We start from the raw sequence: 20,107 nt of genomic DNA on the forward strand, positions 1-20,107 counted from the left end.
AATTAGGCATACACTTGACTTTGAGCTTTCTGTATATGTTATTCTGTACTCAATTAAATTTCTTGTGCACCCAAATTCCATCCTATGAATTCTTATTCTTATCTAATACCTTTTAAAAGTTTGTTTTTCCCCCTCCCAACTTGTTTTTCTTTCACAGTGTAATTGTATATACACACATTTTAATGGTTAGATAACTTGATCAGATGATTACACCGGTGGAATCTGAGTGCTGAGTTTAGCTTTAGTTTTCAACTTTCCTTCCTAGTGTACTATTATACCCATGCAGTGGTTTAAATATTTACTACAAATAAATCAGTGACTCTGTGACCTTCATGAAGTTGAAATAGAATGTTGCATATTAACCAGATGTGGAGTGAGCTACGGACTAGTGTACTGTACGCATATATAGTGAGCCTTGTATCCACTTTGAATATAGATTATTTATAAACTAAAAAAAGGGGTTATTAAGTTTCTATCTCAATAACTTTTAGACACAAACCAAGCTTAATGGAAAGATCTTAAAAATGAGTGTGTATGCCTGTATGAATAAATATATCAGCTAATGTATTGTTTCAAGACTATAGGTGTCTTGTTTCAAGACACACTACCTGAGTTATTGTTTAATTCTTTCAGTAGTGACTAGATTCGGTCTGAGTTCATTAATTTCTTTAGAAGTTATAAGCATGAAATGTCTGATAAATTTGAAATGTCACCCAATAACTTGAAACCAAAACCACATTTTATTTGGCCAATTAAAATGTAAAGAAGTTTTAAACGATATATAAGTTTTTGAAATTGTTTTTCCTGCTCTTAAGCTTTAAGAATCCACTCTCTGTGTTGACATAATAACCTTGTTGCTATAGTGTTGTAATTACATGGTTACATGGTAGCTAATAGTTCTTCTATGAATCATCCCCAGAATAAAATTCATTCCATAAAATAAAAATATATTCCATTTAATTGAAAGAATTTATCACTTGCATGAAAACCAGGAGGCGGGGTGGGGTTAAATACTGATATAGATCTAATTTATCATGTATTTATTTTTCCAACTCTTTTTGATGTTTTGATTAAAAAAAAAATGCCCTGGTTCTTTTACCTCTGTAGAGCTGTGAGCCACATAGTCCAGCTGTCTCTTCCTTTCATTTATAAATTATGTACCGGGGTGCCAAAAAAATGTATACACGTGACTTGTATTCATCTTTTGTTATTGGTATATATTGAGTATTACAATTTTAATACAGTTTTTTCCTTTCTTAAAATGTGTATACATGTTTTTGGCACCCTCCGTATTTTTAAAAATCTATACATACCACATTTATAGTTCTGTCAAAGGCTCCAAAACTAAGAGGGATGAGAATTTTAAGAAAAAGTAGATTGGAAAATAATTATACAACACGCATCAATTTCTGCACAGCTGCAGATTTATTCCTGTCTGCAGGCATCTTATAGGTAGGAGAGTGCAGACCATCTGATTTTTATGATTTCTGATCTTTCTTAAACATCCTCAAGATTATCCACAGAATAGTGGTGCATAATCTTTTGAGTCACTCTTTGTGACTGATGAAAGCTGTGGTTCCATTCTTAAAAAGATGTGTAAACAGTAGTAAGGGATTCACAGAAGTCCAGTTTAAGAATCCCAATCTCCAAATATTTTTTATTACGTCTCCCTTCAATTAAATTATTTGAACATACATGTCTATATATACATTATACAGATCATAGATATACTTATGCATGCTCAAAAATATTTGCTTTAAATAATGTACCATATATTACTCTATCTTTATGTACATTAAGGAAAATTTATTTAGAAATTGTAAAAACAAAAAAAGAAAGATAAAAACTACATGTAAATATAAAGAAAGTCTAATATTTTCTCTTCACATCACAGTGGATTGTGTCGTATGCCATTTGGGGTACATATATCCCTTTTAGAGACCTCTGGTCTGGTATGTGCGCCAACTTTTAAAATATTTTTTTATAGTCAACAACTTTGGAATCTTGAGTTTAATCTCTATCCTAAAGTCTCATTTTATTGGAAATTTGTGGAAAACAGAAATTTTCTCAAGAAACTGTCACACATTGGTCCGTAAATAATGTTTAGGTTATTTACTGAGTTCTTTTACACTTCGTGATCCATTTTCAAGCCTCCTTGCAGATTGAAAACACGAATTTCTATATCCACAGAGCAGTCTAAACCCAATGGTGAAATAAATGTGTCCCCCGCCCCATACCACCAGTCCCTTTCAATTCCAATAAGTCTCTGCTTTATGGGCGAATTCCAAAAGAGAGGATTATCATAGTTTAACTGTGGTCAGTGTTATGATTGGAAAGATATTTTGTACTGTTTGCTTTTCATAATTTTTCTTCACATTAAGAAGGTTGCAGCCATCCTGGTGTGTCGTGTTTTCATTTCCTTTTCTCCAAAGGATGCTGACCTGTTGGATGTGGAGAGCAAACACTTTGAAGACCTCGAATTCCAGCAACTTGAACATGAGAGCCGTCTGGATGAGGAAAAGGAGAACCTGACCCAACAGCTCCTGCGTGAAGTGGCTGAATATCAACGGAATATTGTAACTAGAAAGGTACTTTTGCCAGGTGTCATTCAATGTAAAAAATCAAGACGTACTTCTCGCTATGTGGCGGTGATAATCATTACCATAGCTGAAGCGTGTGTCTGTCTACCTATCTTGACATTACATCTGAATATCTTTGTGTGTTTAATCACATATCACATTTGGCAGTTTATGGAGCCTGCCATCTATGTGCCAAATAGTGCTCCAAACTAGATAAACTGAAACATATTGCAGTCCTTGTTACTTAATGTTGTAGATGCATTTATGAATAATATCTAATATTTTATTTTATGTGAAAACCAAGGCAGAGAATATTAGAAATTTAGGTATTTGTTTTAAATTACTTCCTTTTGCAATTATAGTAACTAGATGCAGAATCTGCATGAACAAAATCTGTTTGGGAATTTTCTCTGTATCCATTAATCAATAGTTCTCAACGCTGGCTGATAGCTTGTTACTATTAGAAACAGCCCCAGAACCCTGTGGAATGCCTTGCACAGGAGTCCTGACCTCACCCGACTCGTAGCACCCAGATATCCAGCCCAGAATTCAATTCTTGTTTCAGAATGAAAAATTACACCACAGCACTCTGTATTAAACCCATAAAATTGAGAGAAGGGAAGAGGAGAAGGTGACTTCTTAAGCTCTCAATTTAAATTAAGAAGTCCCTTGTTTTTTTGCCATGAGTTGTCTCCCAAGATGATGTCAAAAATTCACTTACAGTCTAAAACAAAGTTCCCTGTTGACTTCTGAGTTCTTCAAATAGGTTTTAAATCTCTTGAACTATATTATATATTAGTCTTAGGTAAAGAAAAGTTGTGAGCTTGGCAGGTCAAAGAAACTGCCACACACAGTCTCTGGGTAATAATCACTGCCAACCATCATTGAAAATATGGTCACTGTTATTCCAGCCACTTCTTTTCCCCTTCCCAGGACAGACTGGCAAAGTTTTGAATTTCTAATGTGCATCTTTCTGTGGTCATCTTTTTTGCCTCCAGGAAAAAATTTCCGCATTGAAAAAGCAAGCCAATCATATTGTCCAGCAGGCTCAGAGAGAACAAGACCATTTTGTGAAAGAAAAGAATAATTTAATAATGATGCTGCAAAGAGTAAGTATTTCCTTTTCAGCACTGGTTGCAATAAAACACAGGTTTCAACTTAGGGGGAAGTTGCTTCCTTCAAAGCAAGTGCCTTTTAATAGTGAATAGTGGATTGTAATTTCAGAAAGACTTTAACATACATTTTTATTGAATCCTCCACATTAATAAGCTAATGTTCTGGGAATGACTAACTATAATTCAGAAAATAAGCAAGGATTTTTTTTTCCATGGTTTTTCACAGTGTGAAAATCCAACTATGAAAAATTTGAATATTTTCTGATTTTCTTTTTTAAAAAAACAATCATACTTTTGATCAAATAGGCAAAATATGTTCTGTTCTTTTTACAGCTGTCCAACATTTTGGCTCAGCTGCACTGGTGTTTTAAGCTCCAATTCTTTGTGTGTGGATCTTCTTGGCAAATGACACATTGGGTTTAGTTGAGCTTAGTTGGCTAGGTAGACCCTCCATCATGGGTGGCAAGATCACCCTCATCAAATGGACTGTGTCTACATCCCAGCACCTAACATGGCTATAGGGAAAGGGATTCCTTTGCCCAAACTGCAGCCTAATTCCCTGATATGATCCCTAGTCTAATTTCAGTAATAAGGCACCAAAAGTTAACATTGATGAAGCTAGTCTCCTGACTGAGTCTTGCATGCAGGCCACTCCCTAGCATTATGATATTTGGGATCATGATAATATAAGATGGACCCAGAATGATGTGTAGGAAAAACATAACATCCAGAATGATGCATTAAAATATGAGTCTGAACCAGTCCCACCTAGAAGAAATATAGCTGGAGTGAATATTCCTGTCTTAGCTATTTTGAGTTTGAGAAGAGAGAGGAAAATTGGTCCTTCACATGGAATTATGAGTTCACTTGAGGTGCCTCGGTAGCCCTCCCCAAGCCCTGATAGCTCCCCTCCTCTTGCATCTTCAGCACCTAGAAATGTCTCAATGGAGCTATATTTTCCATCCCTATCTCCTGGTCTAGGGAATAACTCTACTCTAGTGCCGTTAATCTCCCCACCACCATTTACCCTTTGCACACAGTATTAAATTAAATAGTTTAACATGCAATATTTACATAGTTTCTGAAATTTTAGCAGAAGAAGGAAAAAGTCTCTTAGGGATAGATTTTTAAAAATAGGTAAGCACACACAGAAATACCATCTCCTTATCAAAAATATATAAAATATAATTCTTGTAAAAATTATGGTCCACGAGTATTCATATTTCTATTTTCCCAAATTATCTATAAATACATCTCAATCCTGATAAAAATCCCAATAGACATTTTGTAGAAATTGACAAGTTGATGGTAAAATTTACAGTTGATCCTCATTATGTGCAGATTCTGTATTTGTGAATTTGCTTTCTCACTAAAATTTACTTGTAACAAGATCAATACTTGTCATGCAGTCATTAGGGACATGCACAGAACCGAGAAAATTTTAAGTCCCTTGACATGCATGTCCCCTGCTGAGATTGAACAAGTCAACGCTCTGCCTTTTTTCAGCTCTAATACTATATGATGTCCGTTTTGTGGACTATTTAGTGCCATATTTTCACATTTTGTTGGTGATTTTGTTGTCTAAAATGGCTCCTAAGCATAGTGCTTAAGTACTGTCTGGTATCCTAAGCACAAGAAGGCTGTGAAGTATCTTATGGAGAAAATGCATGTGTTCAATTATAGTGCCATTGGCTCTGAGTTTAATATTAATATGAATCAACAATGTGTATTAAATAGGTATCTTTTAAACAGAAACACTCATAAAACAAAGTTGTATATTGATCAGTTGCTGAACATATTGTGACAAGAGAAACCCAACCCTGTAATACCCCTAGGAACAATGGTTCAGTATTCACTAATTCAGTGTGCATGACAATGTAATAGAACATTAACTATGCAAATAATGAGAATTAACTGTATAAGAAAATGCAAAGGATATAGTATAGTGGATGGTAAAAATATAGCCAAAACAACTTGAAATAAGAACAACGTTGGAGGATTTATATTATATGTTTTCAAGTTTTACTATAAAGCTGTAGTGTTTCAGACTACTCGTGTGTGTGGCGCTAGCATACAAATAGACATATAGATCAATGGGAACAAACAGAATCCAGAAATAGACCCGAACATACACTGTCTATTGATTTTTGACAAAGCCTCTAAGACAACCCAGTAAGGAAAGGAAAGTCTTTCCAACAAATGGTGCTGGATCAACTGGGTAAACATGGAAAAAAGGAACCTCAACACCACCCATCCTCACATCATACACATTAATCAATTTGAGATAGATCATAGACCTAAACATAAAAATTCAAATGATTAAGTTTCTAGAAGAAATTATAGAAGTGCTAGTACATCTTCATAGCCTTGGGGTAAGCAAAGATTTCTTAAAGAGGAAATGGCAAAGGACTTGTAACCAGAATATATTAAAAACTCCTATAACTCAATAATAAGATATAAACACCAAATAAATATTTCTTTTTTATAAAAAGGTGAAAGACTTGACTACAAACACTTCACAAAAGATATATGAAGAGTCAATAAGTCACATGAAAAAAAATGTTCAACGTCATTAGTCATGAGGGAAATCCAAGGTTGACTAAACTTAATAGACTTTGTGTTCCTTCAGGAAAAGGAAAATCTTTGTAATTTGGAAAAGAAATACTCCAGCCTCTCTGGGGGAAAAGGGTTTCCTGTCAACCCCAGTACTCTAAAAGAGGTAAGCTATGATTTTACATGCCCACTCATGTCACCTTAGAAATCAAGAGATGTAGCTCAGTTTTATATGATTAGCTGAACAGGAAAAACATTAACTTAAATGACTTAGGAAAGCACTCAGTGCTTTGATGGCTTTCTTCCCTTTCATTATTTATGCTTTGAGGATTTCAGGGTTTATCTTTGTGTCTAATGCAAATGCACTGTGTGTGTGTTGTGTGTATGTGTACTTCAACTGACAGTGACATTGTGGGTTAACTTGGAGTTTCAAAAAATTTAGGATCCAGACCGAGGTTAGTCTTAAATTCTCTTCTTTCCTTGCAGTTTTCTTTTTCAATTCTTCCTCTTCCTTACTTTGCTTCTCTTTCTCCTGTCTTACAGAACATGAAAATGGCCCTTAACATTTGAGAAAATAGTTTTGTTTCTTTTTTTTCTCTCTTTTTTTCCTCCCAATCTTGTTGCTATTTCCCCCTAAATTGGAAAATCTTATACACACTCTTTATCCCAATCAGGCATTTTTCCCCAGTCCACATCACCACTCTTTCCCAAGTGTCTTTTTATAGAGCTACACTGCTATAGTGATAGACTGTTTCAATTCTAATCTGGAAAAGTATAACCCTGACTGAGAAAGAAAATAGTTTTTTTTATACCAGGGTGCCAAAAAAATGTATACATGTTTTAAGAGATGTTATCTATATATTACTTTTCGAAGTTGGATTGAATTACGGTAGCAATGTGTAGTATGACATTTCGCTCAAAAGATGGCATTAATCAGATAAATACTAGCGTCACCATGCCACAGGCAGGACAGTCAAAGAAAATGGCAGAAGCACAGTTGTCATTTGAGGAGCACAAGACCATTCTGTGGTATTTGAAATTCGAGAGAACATTGTCGAAGTACAACAACAATGGAGGCGTGAGTACGCAACAGAACCTCCAACACACCTAACGATTGCACGCATCCGTGATAAGTTTGAGACGCATGGTGCTGTGTGTGATGTGTACAAGGGAAGATCCAGGAGGCCTCGCACAGCAACAAGTCCTGCTTCTGCTCTGGTGTTGGAACAGTTCACACGCTCGCCACAGAAGTCTACCAAACATTGTTCGCCATAATCAGAAGTGTCTGGATGCTGATGGTAACCACTTTGAGCACCTCTTGTAATTGCAGAAGTCAAAGGTGACTTGTATTCATCTTTTGTTATCAGTATATATCGAGTATTACAATTTTAGTACAGTTATTTTTTCCTTTCTTAAAATGTGTATACATTTTTTTGGCACATTCTGTATTTTTCTTCAAAAAAAATGAAAGAAATCTTGCATCTGCATAAAAATTTGCATTTAAAAAACCCTTTATTTATAAATTTTTAAGAAGACATTAGAGTTAGGAATTCCTACATAGAAAGTATTGTGTGTGTGTTTGTGTAGGTATGTGAAATAAATGATCATCCCATAATAGATATGCCTAATGTGTACCTCGGACGCATTTTGTTAAGTATTTCTGCAAAAACTTTATTAGATCATTCAGTTTCACAGTTTTCCTCTATTGTTCAGAACATGGAACTGGCAGATTCAGTAACAAAAGGTGGTTGTGTGAATGGAGTGTAGTAGAAAGATAGTGAGGTGGTTAGGGGACAGATCTTCTGAGTCATGTTTAAAAAATACATGGTTTATTTTATCTGGACAGGAAGCCATTGAGTAGTTTTAAGCTTGGAGGTGACCTTATTTGATGTACATTTGTGAATGATCACTCTGGGCTGTGCTACTAGTGATTGTAAGGAGGAGGAGGAAATGCTGGGAAACCAGTATGGCAATAGTATAGGCAGAGATGCTGGTGGCTTGGATTCAAGCAACGGCAGAGAGACAGAGAGAAGTAGTTGGATACGGTATCCTGGAGACAGAGTAGACAGTTTTTGTTGATAGACTGAATGTGGGGATGAAGTAAATTAAGGGTGGTGTCAGGAATGATGCCACTATTCCAGTTTGAATAATGAGGTGGATAGTGAGTACTTATTCCTGAGGTAGGGAAGACTGGGGAAAGAATAGATTTAAAAGGAAAGATAAGCAGTTTGACTCTGGACATACTGAGTTTGAAGGGCTTGTGTCATCCAAATGAATTAAATGGGCTCCCTAGGTCTCTATGTCTTACGTGAAGAATAAAATCTTTCCTTTTCTATTAATGAGTTCTTTTCTCTGCAGACTTCCTCGGGTCAAAAGGCCATTTGGCTTTTTGGCTACTTTTGTATGTCTGCACTCTCATGTTTGTTGAGTAGTTATGTATGTTTTTCATTGGACCAAGTCGGCTTGACTCCCAACTTGATTCACAAGATGGTTTGATTTTCTCTCTCTCTCTCTCTCTCTGTCTCTCTCTGTCTCTCTCTCTCTCATTCTCCATATTTTTAAGGAGTGATTAATTTTTGTCTAACTCTTAAACACTTTTGACAAACAGGATACATTTTTGAAGCAGTTAATTAGGTTATATGGTGTATGACTCATATAAGGAATCACACCTTGGTTTTAAAACACTTTGGTATGGACAGAGCAAAAGAATAAGTCAAAGTTGTTACTATTAATTCTGATTCATTATCAAAGATAAACTGAAACAAAGATAAAATGAAGTTGTCAACTTCTTGTCTTCAATTTAACTTTAGAAAACTTTGCATACTATCCATTGCCCCTATCTGAAGTGCAAGAGTATATTCAGCAGTATTTTGATACCTTCAATTTATGAACAGTCAAGTCCAGCTTTCTCTACTTTGTCCTGATTATAAGATCTCAGTAAAAACCTTGCTTTCCAGCCTGCAATTTTTGCTTCACTGGCATAATATCTTGGCGTGTCCTGAAGCCATTTTTTGAAGGGATTGATAGGCTAAGTAGAACCCAAGTGTTAAATTTAACACTATTTTACTTTTAAAAGAGAGATATTATTTTATACTCTTTATTCTTTTTTCATGCTGTTTTATTGATGTGATGAAAATCATGATTGATCTGTACAGTTATTTTCCATTAAAATTTACAAGTGCCTTTTCCTCAAATATAAATTCAGAAGTTTTGAACATCATAGATTTTGATTCATGGGTATTTTCTCTAAACTGAAGCCAAAACTGAATCATTGAATTTAAAGGAACTGGAATTTCTCTGTCCTGGAGATAGACTTGGGAGTTGAGAAGCTGCCTGGAATTGAAACACCATCAAGTTGCAACTCCACCTTAGGTTGTGCGAGTGTGCCTGAAAGCTGTATTCCATTACAAATAAATTACTGTTTTATAAAGGTCTTAGAGCAAAACCCAATACCCTCAGCCCACTTTTACTCACACTTCAATTTGTCAGGAAACAGAAGAAGAGGGGAAAATATAAAAATAAAGATTTGCGGAAAAGGCTCTTGAGTGAGAGTGAGTGATTACATTGTCAATTTCATATCTCAGATTTTGTGTGTGTGATTATTTTAAATGTTGTGTAGTGACAACCTCATTCAGTCAACAGAATGAATGCTGATACCTCTGGGTATTTTAAAATCGGAGATGTTGGGTTATTTATAATCTAGTCATCTTGATTTCACCAGAAAAAAGCAATTATTTTTAATGTTTGAAATATCATTGTCCAAGATTACGCACTGTAAATCCATTTTAATTGCTGGCGATTCCCTAATGAAACATTTGATAATACCACAGATATCTGGCTGTGCCGCTCTTAAGCTAATTCCATTGTTTTGGAGCATTAATACCCTCGCATGCCTCAGCTTTTGCTCTCTTTGTGTTTAATTTCTGAATTCCTCCTTTTAGGGCTATATCAGTGTAAATGAAATTAATGAGCCATGTGGCAATGCCACGAACCTCTCCCCTTCCACTCAGTTCCCTGCTGCTGCTGATGCTGTCGCCACTGGGCCTGCCACGGCTGTGCTGGCGAGCCAGCCACAAAATAAAGAGGTGTGTTGGCATGACGTTTCGTTCATTCACTGCTTTCCTCGTGTCCACCATTAACCCATGGTTAACTGAAATTGAGGGCATGTGTGACAAATGTATGTCTGGTTGGCCAAAGGGGCAAAGTGATACTGAGTTCGAGAAACATACCAATTTAGGGGAACTGCTCTACTAATTACAATACTAGAAATCATGGAATGCATGGTACAGAGTGGACTACCAGGAAAAGTCAGTTAAAAAACACAAACACAAAACAAAACCAAAAAACCTCTGTATCTAAGCCCTCTGACCTGATCTACTTTTCTTAGAAGCTAAAAGTCTTTCTAAAATTGTTGGTTTGAATCACCTTTCCAGTTTGCTTTTGTTTTCTACTATGTTTTGCAGTGTGGATTTTTTAAATGGTATGCCTTTTTAAAAAAACGTCTGGAAAGTGGCAAGTAGTAGTAAATGAAAATACCTTCTCCTGATCCAAGTTGCCTGCAGGGTGGGGTTTCAACAAGAGGCTAAAGATACTGCCCATCATCTGTGACTTCTTGATTAAAATAGAAAAAGAGAATGATCAGATAATTGATTTCATTTCTTTGCCTTATTCTTTCATTTCATATGGACACATATATACCTTTTCTTTCTCCTATAAAGCAAAGATCACCTGTATGTTCTGGATTTGTGTTTCCTTCCACCCTTTCTCCTCATCCTATCACTCAACCTCCATCAGCCCCTTGGCCTGAAGTCATGGCTTCATCTGTCGATCCTTTCCCTTTAAATGACACACCTCCTCCTCTACCAGCTAAGAAACACAGAAGGCAGCAGCAGCAGGAGCAACAACAGGTAATTAGGAACTGGTGTTCAGAGTTTGGGAATTTGATCTTGACAACAAAGTTACTTATGTGGAATCTTTTCTTCAACTTTTCCAAAGATCTTTTTTAAAAAGACAAGGTGCATACTCCTTTGCTTTTATTTATTTATTTATTTTTTAAAGGACATTTACTATGTTCTGAGGGTGTTGGGAGTGTTATAAAGTTTGAGACCTTGATTGTCCTCTTCTTGCTTTTGATGTGTTTGTGCTTGTTTCACATCCTCCTACTTCAGTTCCCATTCAACCAAAATATTGCAACTTATCTCAGGTATTTTTCAGAATAATAATTATTTCCATACAATCCATGGTATAGAAAATTGCTGTAACAACACAAATTTTTTATGCAATATTGACACCATAATAATAATTGATACCTTGCTATGTGTCAAACTTTGCTAAATATTTTACAAATAAATATTTCATTTCTTCCTTCTAACAGTCCCATGAAATAAGAATTAACTCCTTGTTGACATTTAGAGAACCGAGGCTCAGTGTAGGTAAATAGCTTGTCCAAGGTCACCCCACAAGTACTGCATTTGGTTCGTAGAACAGTTTTTATTGATGAGATTTTTAAATAAATGGTTTATTATTCTTAATGCTTCTTTTCTTTTACTACATTCAGTACATATTTATGCTTGGGTGTTCAAAAAAAATCTGTTCTGACTCCTTTCAATTGTAATCAAATTGCTATATGAATTTGGCCTCAGGAGGTCCTAAGGAGTCATGGTCACTAGATCCCCAAAGCAGGTGAGCCCTACTGTGCTTGCTCAGCCCTTACATTTCTTGAAGGTGCCTTTACAATCTATTACCTTTGGTTAAAGGACTATATCTTCCCCCTACTTTAGGTTAATAAATATTAGCTAGTATAAGTAGATTATTATAAAGTTAAAATGCAGATATTTTTCATGATTGAATGTGTGAAGATTGATAATCAATTTGGTAACTCATATTTGCATAAATTTTTACATATTTCAACAGCCTGAGCTTAGTATAAAAATGACCAGACCGAAAGAACCTTTAAATAGGAAATAACTTTACTATTGAAGACATTTTTTTGAGAGGCCAAGAAAATTTTGGATAAATTTCTAGTTGGCAAAATTTTGCCTTAGGAATCTGAAAAATAAAAAGAAGAAATAGTCAACAGGAAGTTTTTTTAAATATAGGGGCCTCTTGGCCAAGCTCTTTTTTAAATAAAAGAGTAACCTAGAAGGATGCCTTATATGGAAACGTGGATTTGGAGTGTGTTCATGTGATTGAAATATTATTCCAACTTTAAAACAACGTCCCCGTTTACTTGCTCTTTCTCTTCATCTTCTTCCTTCTCCCTCCCTTTTCTTGTTCTCCTCACACTGGGATCTCCCCCCACAGCACTGTCCAGACAGACAAGGGGAGAAACCGCTCACTTGCTTTGTCCATTGGCTGTTCCGCCATCCACTTGGCGACCATCATAATAATTTGTAAGTTGTCCTGAGGCCCAAGGCATCAGGCACTAACTACGAGAGTGAGAGGTGGATTATTTATTTATTTATTTATTTATTTATTTATTTTTTGGTTCAGTTAGTTCTTCTACTGTCTATGTATCTCACCAGATGCTAGCCCAAGTCTGTTAGTGAACACGAGTATAAGTTGAATTACTTTTAATTATGTCAAAATTCCCAAACTCTTTTGTAAATGCATGCTTCTTCAATTCTTCAGTGACCTGTTTCACTTAGTCAAGTTTTGCTGTTCTGCTTTACATTTGCATTTAAAGCACTTTAGAAGTCTGGAAGAAAGGAAAAAACAGCATAAAGAAGGCCTCTATCAGAGTGACACTTTGCCTCGAAAGAAAACCACACCTTCCATATCCCCACATTTCAGCAGTGCTACTATGGGGAGAAGCACCGCCCCAAAGGTAGGAATGGGAAAACCACGGGCTTCACATTCAGGGAATTCTTCTTGTCCTTACGTTGGCTGATGGTCAAAGGTCCTTAAAGAAAATGCTAAATAGTAAACGAGTAAGTTTGCTTGTTGGACAGACATTAGAAGTAAATTGCATTTTCTGTCTCATTCAGAGGACATTTGGAATTGTGCTCTCTGGGACCAAAGAATAAGGATATTTTCTACTACCACCACATAAGTGGTAGGGGGTATTCAATTATGTGACAGACTCCCATGGCTGCATCCCAGATCTGGAAACTGGAGAATATAAGCTCTGGATTCCAGGAATAATAGCAACAAATATTTGAGTCCTTTCTGAGCCTGACAGTGGGCTAAGGGCTCTATGTGGATTGTCTCGTTTTGAAATCCATCAACACTACTCAGTAATTATTATATCCATTGTACATATAGATAAACAGAGGTATAAAGAAGCTAAGTGACTAGCCCAAGTGTCCTCAGCTGATCAGCAGTGAAGTTGGAATATGAACACACGTGATCCGACGCCTAAATCCTCGTTCATGTTCTGCCAACATGCCTGAGGGGTGGTTGTAGGAAGAGGAGGAGAGGCAAGGGAAGAGGGTCTGAGTAGGACAGACATTTGGGCCCTTCCTTTGCCCTTAGAGTAACTTTGTTTTAATCTATTATATAAGTTGGTGTTGCAAGTATATCTTACATAAAAGATTTTGCTATTAAAGAGAGTGCTAAACCGCCATGGCAGTTCATAGGTTTCTCCAGTGACCAGCCTACTAGACAACTGGGGTAGATGGAAACTGGCGTACTTGTGACTGGGTCGATCTCCTCTATTCTGGTGCATGACGTGCATGTGTTCTTGCCCCTCATCTGCCCTCTGCTCCTTGTGCATGAAGACCCTTGAGTTGTTCTCTAAGGTGGTTTTTGACAGTGCTTTCCCCATGTTTTGGAACTGATGCCACTGGAGGAATTGCTGTGATGGGGAGACTTCCATAGAGCTCCTTGGGAGGAATGGCGACTGGCTTTTACCATTGAGTATCCATAAAAGGGACAAAAGACCTACTTCCCTGCCCTCTGCTCTTAGATAGCAGTTATGGAAGCAGGGAGATGGTCATGTCCTGAAGGCCTCTTTGGCCTGCAGTTTGCCTGAAGTATTTCCTCCTCGTTCTCACAGGCTCATCTGCCCCTGGGACAGAGCAACAGCTGTGGCAGCGTGCTCCCTCACTCGCTGGCAACCATGACCAAAGATTCAGACTCTCGAAGGATGCTCAGAGGTATGTCCCTTTTTAATCAAATGTCATGTCTTTTGTTAAGCAGTTCCTCAGAGAGAGGGAGGGAGAGCAAGGTTGAGAATCATTAGAAAGGAGATCAAGCAATGTCCTCAGTTTTACTCTTAATGTGTCCCGTTTAAGGAGGGAATGTATATATATATGATATATATATATCATATATATATCTCCTTATTGTTGTACCAAGTTAACTTTTCCTACATATGTATATGGCTGGTATGTTTTAAACATTGTACTTCATAAATTCAGTAGAATTCTCAAACCAGAAAAGGCTTGTGAACTTTCCCATTTGATAGGTAGAATGAAAAGAGAGAAGGCTGAGATTCAGAGAGATTACCAGAGTACTTAACTAAGTACTTAACTAAGTCACTCACCTGGTTTGTGGCTGAGCCACTGCATTGAACCATGTGCCAAAGACTCATTGAGCTGACACAGTAAATAGAGCACTAGTGGCCCAGAATTTTCGTAGGCCTTTTATTGTGGTTTGAGCTTTTATTCTATGTGGTTGTAAGGTTTCAGGTAGACTTTGATTCTCAGTATGTTTTATTTCTTTGTAAAAATGCATTTATAATGGAGCTCTCAAATAGCCTTTGTGGGGCTAGAAGAAATGACTATACTGCAGTTCCAGGAGTGAGCTTGTCATTGAGAAGATTAGATTTAGTATGTTAACACAGTCATTTAGGTCAACAACTTATTGGCCCTCACTGTTTATTAGTCCTGGTGTTAGAGACCAAGAATGCAAATGGCTGACACGATCCTTGCCCTTGAAATGCTTATAGTCTAGTGAGGGAGAAAGACACACAAAAGATGATTTCAATAAAATGTGGTAAATGCAGTGATGGAGATATGCCAAGATGTAAATGTGGATGCTGATAGACTGGTGGGCATTTGGCCCTTAAATGCATTCATGCATTAGTGGGATTGAAACCCTTTCCTCCAAGCAGAGTGGGATTCATTCTGCCTGCTCAGCCTCTCTACCAATGATATCAGGGGATACTCACTCATTTTCTATCAGGAAAAAAAAAGGAAAAATATATATATATAAATTGTGGTGTATGTATATATGTATGTATATGTAACGTGTACATGTATGTGTATAAGTTTTGTATATATATGTGTGCATATATATGTATATATAGCACTTGAACGAAGTTTTTGAATCATTAATAGAAGTGATTTAGAAGTTAACAGAGGCTGTATTAGTCATAAGAGAGGTTTATAATGTGTGATAGGATTATAATATTAGCATTTCAATCAAATATATTTGATTGAACTTCTCTTTTATTTTCTTTATCATAATTTCTTAATAAGCTCAAATATGTCATGATTTATAAATATTAAACATAAATGAGTATATTTTAGTTCTCATTTATCATTTTTCATTTGTGGGTCAAGTCTATTTTCTATTAAAGCATTTTTCTGTGATATTTATAGACTCCTTTCTAAATGTTCTTTTTTCCTCTGGCTGAAGATGTCACAACTTGGATTGGCCCCAATGCCATACTTTATGTTGACAATATTTTCTTAGAATAGACAGTAAGAAAAACTAGACCTTTATACTAAGTGAATAGATTTGTAAAAATGAAGAGCTGTTAACATTATCATCTAAGAGGATTCTTGTGAGAATATGGTGAAATATGATCTCTCTTTCTCTAATCTCTGTTTTCTCCTCACATAATAGGAATCCCCATGCTGGATTCATGGAAAACTGAACCAATTCCCTTAGGTCACATTAGGGGCATGCTCTCTGAAAACTATATTGTCTCTGACCTTTTTGCTCTGGTTCTTCACTGGCAGGTACTTTGTACACTCTAGATGACTGCAGCTTCAGTCTTGTCCTACTGCAGCTCTAAAGTGGTGTTCCTTAAAGAGTTTATGTGGTGCTGATGAGGCAGCTTCTGAGGAAGTGGAGAACCATCGTGTGTGTTGATCCAAGCGGATGTGACATGTCTTGTGAGGCCTCCCTGCCTCCCTTGGTTCCCCTACCCAAAGAAGGAGGGGTCAAGGACTGCAGTTATTAGAGCCACAGCTGACCATAAAATTGGCAGGATTTTCTACTGAGCCCATACCGGTAGCCCACAATGACCAGGAAGGATGAATCATAATTTCATTTAGAATTGTTTCACTACTAGCACTTGCTGTCTTTGTTAAAATAGCCAACACAAGTAAAATGCCATGGTTTTGAAAAAGTTGGATGTAGCACATTTTCATTAACTCAAATTTAACATCTTATCATTTTTCTTGACTTACACAATTAACTTAAATGAACTGTTTTTTTGCTGCTTATTCATAATGGATACGTCAAGGACCACGGTGTAAGTATGAGCCTTCCTTCAATCAGACCATTTGAATAGAACTGACAGTGTGAATCATGCAAACGAAGATCTGTGAGAGTAGAGTTTAAAGCAGAGAGAACAGGAACTCAGTTCTTAAAGTTGTAATGGTTATTGGCTTTTGTACAACTTGTGAACTATTGCTTTGTAAGCTTTAGAATGAATGAAATCATTGTCCTTTTGTCTTCTGTTTGATGCAGGAAAGTCCAGGAAAGGTATGACGACTTCCTTGTGTGGTGTTTTTATTCCCAGCAAATAGTGAAAGGTCATTGTCAAGTCATCTTTAAGAAATGATCAGATTTAAAACTATACAATGGTGGATTTTTAGTCTAATGGTTATTCCTTATACACAATAGAGAAAAATTGCTGCACATTTGCTAGAAACACAATGCTCTTGGGGCAGCTGCTGTTCCTTCACAGGCAGCTGCATGATCTCTATGGGGTTTTTTCGGTTTTTTTGTTTGTTTTTTTATGACAAGGTCACACCGTGCAGGAAACATGAGTCCTTTGGAAGCATTGTTTTGTAAGACTCAGGATCTAGATAAATAAAAGAGTGGGCCTTGTGAAGTATATAGGCTAAGTGTAAAACATGAGGTTGCTCCTTTATAAAGGCCAGGTATACATGAAGCAGGCTACATTGGAGGGAGGGAGGATTTAAGGGGCTCCTACTTGATCATTCCTATTTTATAAGAAAGACTTAGTGGAGAGCGAAGAACAGTTTAAATGACTGGCTTAAATAAATAAGATACTTATATAAAAAAAATAAGTGTATAGCTGGTAAAGATGTAGGATGCTAGAGGACTGACGTGTTTTGTAGGATGCTAGAGGACAGACGTGTTTTAAAGTCTGATGGACGCTGCTTCAAATAATTGAATGGCTTTTTACAAACCTTAGCTCTTAAAAATGATTTGTTACTGTCTTCTCGGAAAAAAAGAACTGTTTTATAGATATAGATGTTTTTGTTCTCCCCATTTTCTGGTGAACCAATATGTGTGAAAGATCTTTCTTTTTTCGGTAACAAATCTTTTTGACTAACTGTATGCATGTGTCATAAGCTTATTATTGTTTTTTAACTTCTTGAGTTCTCTATAAACTCAGATGTAGTCTGAAAACGTGGGCATCTTACTTCGTCAGTCTGGTATTGTTACTAACAGTCAGTGAGTGCATGCTGAAAGTGTCGTATGTTTTTCCTGTTCCCTTATCATTCTTTGATCTTGTATCTTTTTCCCTTTCTCTGTTGTTCTTCTTTCCTTCCTGCACCTTCATCTTCTGGCTGTGGACTATGGTTAGGAAGAATGAATTTCTCAGCAGGTGAGCTATGAAAGGCTGAGTTGTCAGAAATACTGATTGATTTTATCCTCTTAAACCCAGGTTGTAATTTTAAGTCATCTCATTTTCTGTATATCGAGGCCTAGATAATCAGTTCTATAACACACCTTTGGAAGATACTGGCAAGACTATTTATCCCCCAGTGGTAACTCACAAAGGACTTTTCAGGTCCAATTAGCCAGAATTCACAGAGAATGGCATTAAAAATAATATTAATAATAAACAGGCCATGCACATGCCAAGTATTGGCTTTCCCAGGGCGGTGAAGAGAATTGAGTTGACTTGGGTTCCTTGAATGTGCTTAGCAAACAGCCTCAGATATGATCGGGTCTCATTTTATAAACCTTATAAGATACCCCTGTCTACAGCTATTTCTGTTTGGATTGAAACGAATTGGAGCATTTTCAAGGCCCTTTTTACTTTTTAGTTGCTGTCCCACTGCTGAATGTTATTTTTGCTACATAACTTAGAAACAAAACAAGTAGTCTCAGGGGTTGGTAAAGTCTAATTTTTCCTAATCCACTTACTTTGCCCCAAACAGTAAACACATTCCACTTCCTTATTTAGCCACTAATTTAGTTGTAATTTATAAATGAGAAAATGAATTCGTTCATTGACTGTATTTCGTGACATCCATATGCTAAATAAACGAGGATACTGTGATGAACAGGACGTACCTGTGCCTTCCCTGATAAAACACACCTGTTCTGGAGCTACTTCACTGCAGCATCACTTCTCCGTGGGCCTCACATCAGGGTACCTTTCTGTGGTCTCCGGCTCTCCTCTGGCATTTCCTCTATCGAAAGGACCTATCCCTTTGGATGGCCAGGCCACGGCCTGAATCCTAAAACCAGCTCTTTGGAATCACACGGGCGCAATTCCGGGGTCACAGGATCCATCCCCTTATTTGTAATTGCAGAGGTGACTTGTTTCATTAGAATTGTGCAGGAGGGATGAGGCTGAGCCAGGGGACAGTTGATTTCATCGTGATCAGTAGAGTGTTGCCAGTTGGGAGGAATCAGTGGCTCCATGAGGGAGAACATTTCCACTCACACTGCATCCACAGGAAACAAAAGTCCTGCTCTGGGAAATACATGCTCATGGGCAGCAGGCTTTTCCCTTTAAGTTGCCATGAAAGTATAAGGCTATTTTACGGCCAGAATGATGGGCGGTTCTCTGAGACATGGAACCGAACCTCAACAAAACAGTGAGGCGGTCTGAGGAATGTATGTGCACAGTCCTTACCTAGCATAGCACACCTTGCCACGTAGCTGTCCCGCGTGCCGCATCGGAAAATTCTCAGTCGTTTTGCTTTACTGTCTACCTCCCCTGAGGGTGGTAAGTTCATTTTCTTATCCTGTGATACTTGGGAGAAAAAGAAATCCTGGGAGAGCTGAGGAGCAGGGTACACAGTTGTTTCAGGAAGAAATAGACTCACCCTCTTCTCTGCTTTTTTCAAGAAAGTGTTCGCTGCCTGGTTGCGATCGACTTTTCCTCAGCATGAAAAACTGAAGGGGACGGGGAGGTTGTGGCATGTGGCTTCGCCAGGGACATCATTCTTGTGTGTTTTTAATTACATGACTGTCTTTTAGGGATTTCTTTTTCATGCTAAAACAAGAAAATCTCTTCCATGGAGTTGGTGTCAGTGTGGGAGTAGCCTTTGTCACCAAGCCTGTCTCTGAAAGCGTGAAGAAACATACCAGTGTGACCTTTTCAAATAACTTCTGATTTTTTTGTCCCTCTCCTTTTCATAATGAATCATTGGGAACAATTTAAAAGGAGCAATTAGTAATTCCAAAAGTTCACATATTAAAGGTAAATATTTGAGTAGTGAATTATTTTGCCTTTCTTTATATATATATGTATATAAAAAGGCATATGCTCCATGCTTCTGCCTGCCCTGGCTTCATGTAATGCTTTATGTATTAGTCATTACAATTAATGATATTCTATCGAAAGTCTTATGGTGTGCATTTATATTTTGCATCTTTCCTGAGCTAAATGATACGTAGCTTTTACATATATATGTGTGTGTTGGTATTTATCATTTATAATTACAGTCTATACTAAGGAAACTTGTTTTCCCA

At 37.0% G+C, this 20,107-nt stretch overlaps 1 protein-coding gene across 1 annotated transcript in view; it reads left to right on the top strand.

Annotated features, from left to right (window-relative positions):
- The window catches only part of PHLDB2 (pleckstrin homology like domain family B member 2), a 103,191-nt gene that overhangs the window by 63,560 nt on the left and 19,524 nt on the right, over positions 1-20,107 (top strand). The window contains 6 exon segments of the mRNA XM_033127558.1: positions 2,433-2,588; positions 3,578-3,688; positions 6,324-6,413; positions 10,189-10,332; positions 12,933-13,073; positions 14,244-14,343. Of these exon segments, the coding sequence (XP_032983449.1) occupies positions 2,433-2,588; positions 3,578-3,688; positions 6,324-6,413; positions 10,189-10,332; positions 12,933-13,073; positions 14,244-14,343 (742 nt within the window).

The sequence above is a fragment of the Rhinolophus ferrumequinum genome, chromosome 2, assembly GCF_004115265.2.
Source record: "Rhinolophus ferrumequinum isolate MPI-CBG mRhiFer1 chromosome 2, mRhiFer1_v1.p, whole genome shotgun sequence".
Lineage (NCBI taxonomy): Eukaryota > Metazoa > Chordata > Mammalia > Chiroptera > Rhinolophidae > Rhinolophus > Rhinolophus ferrumequinum.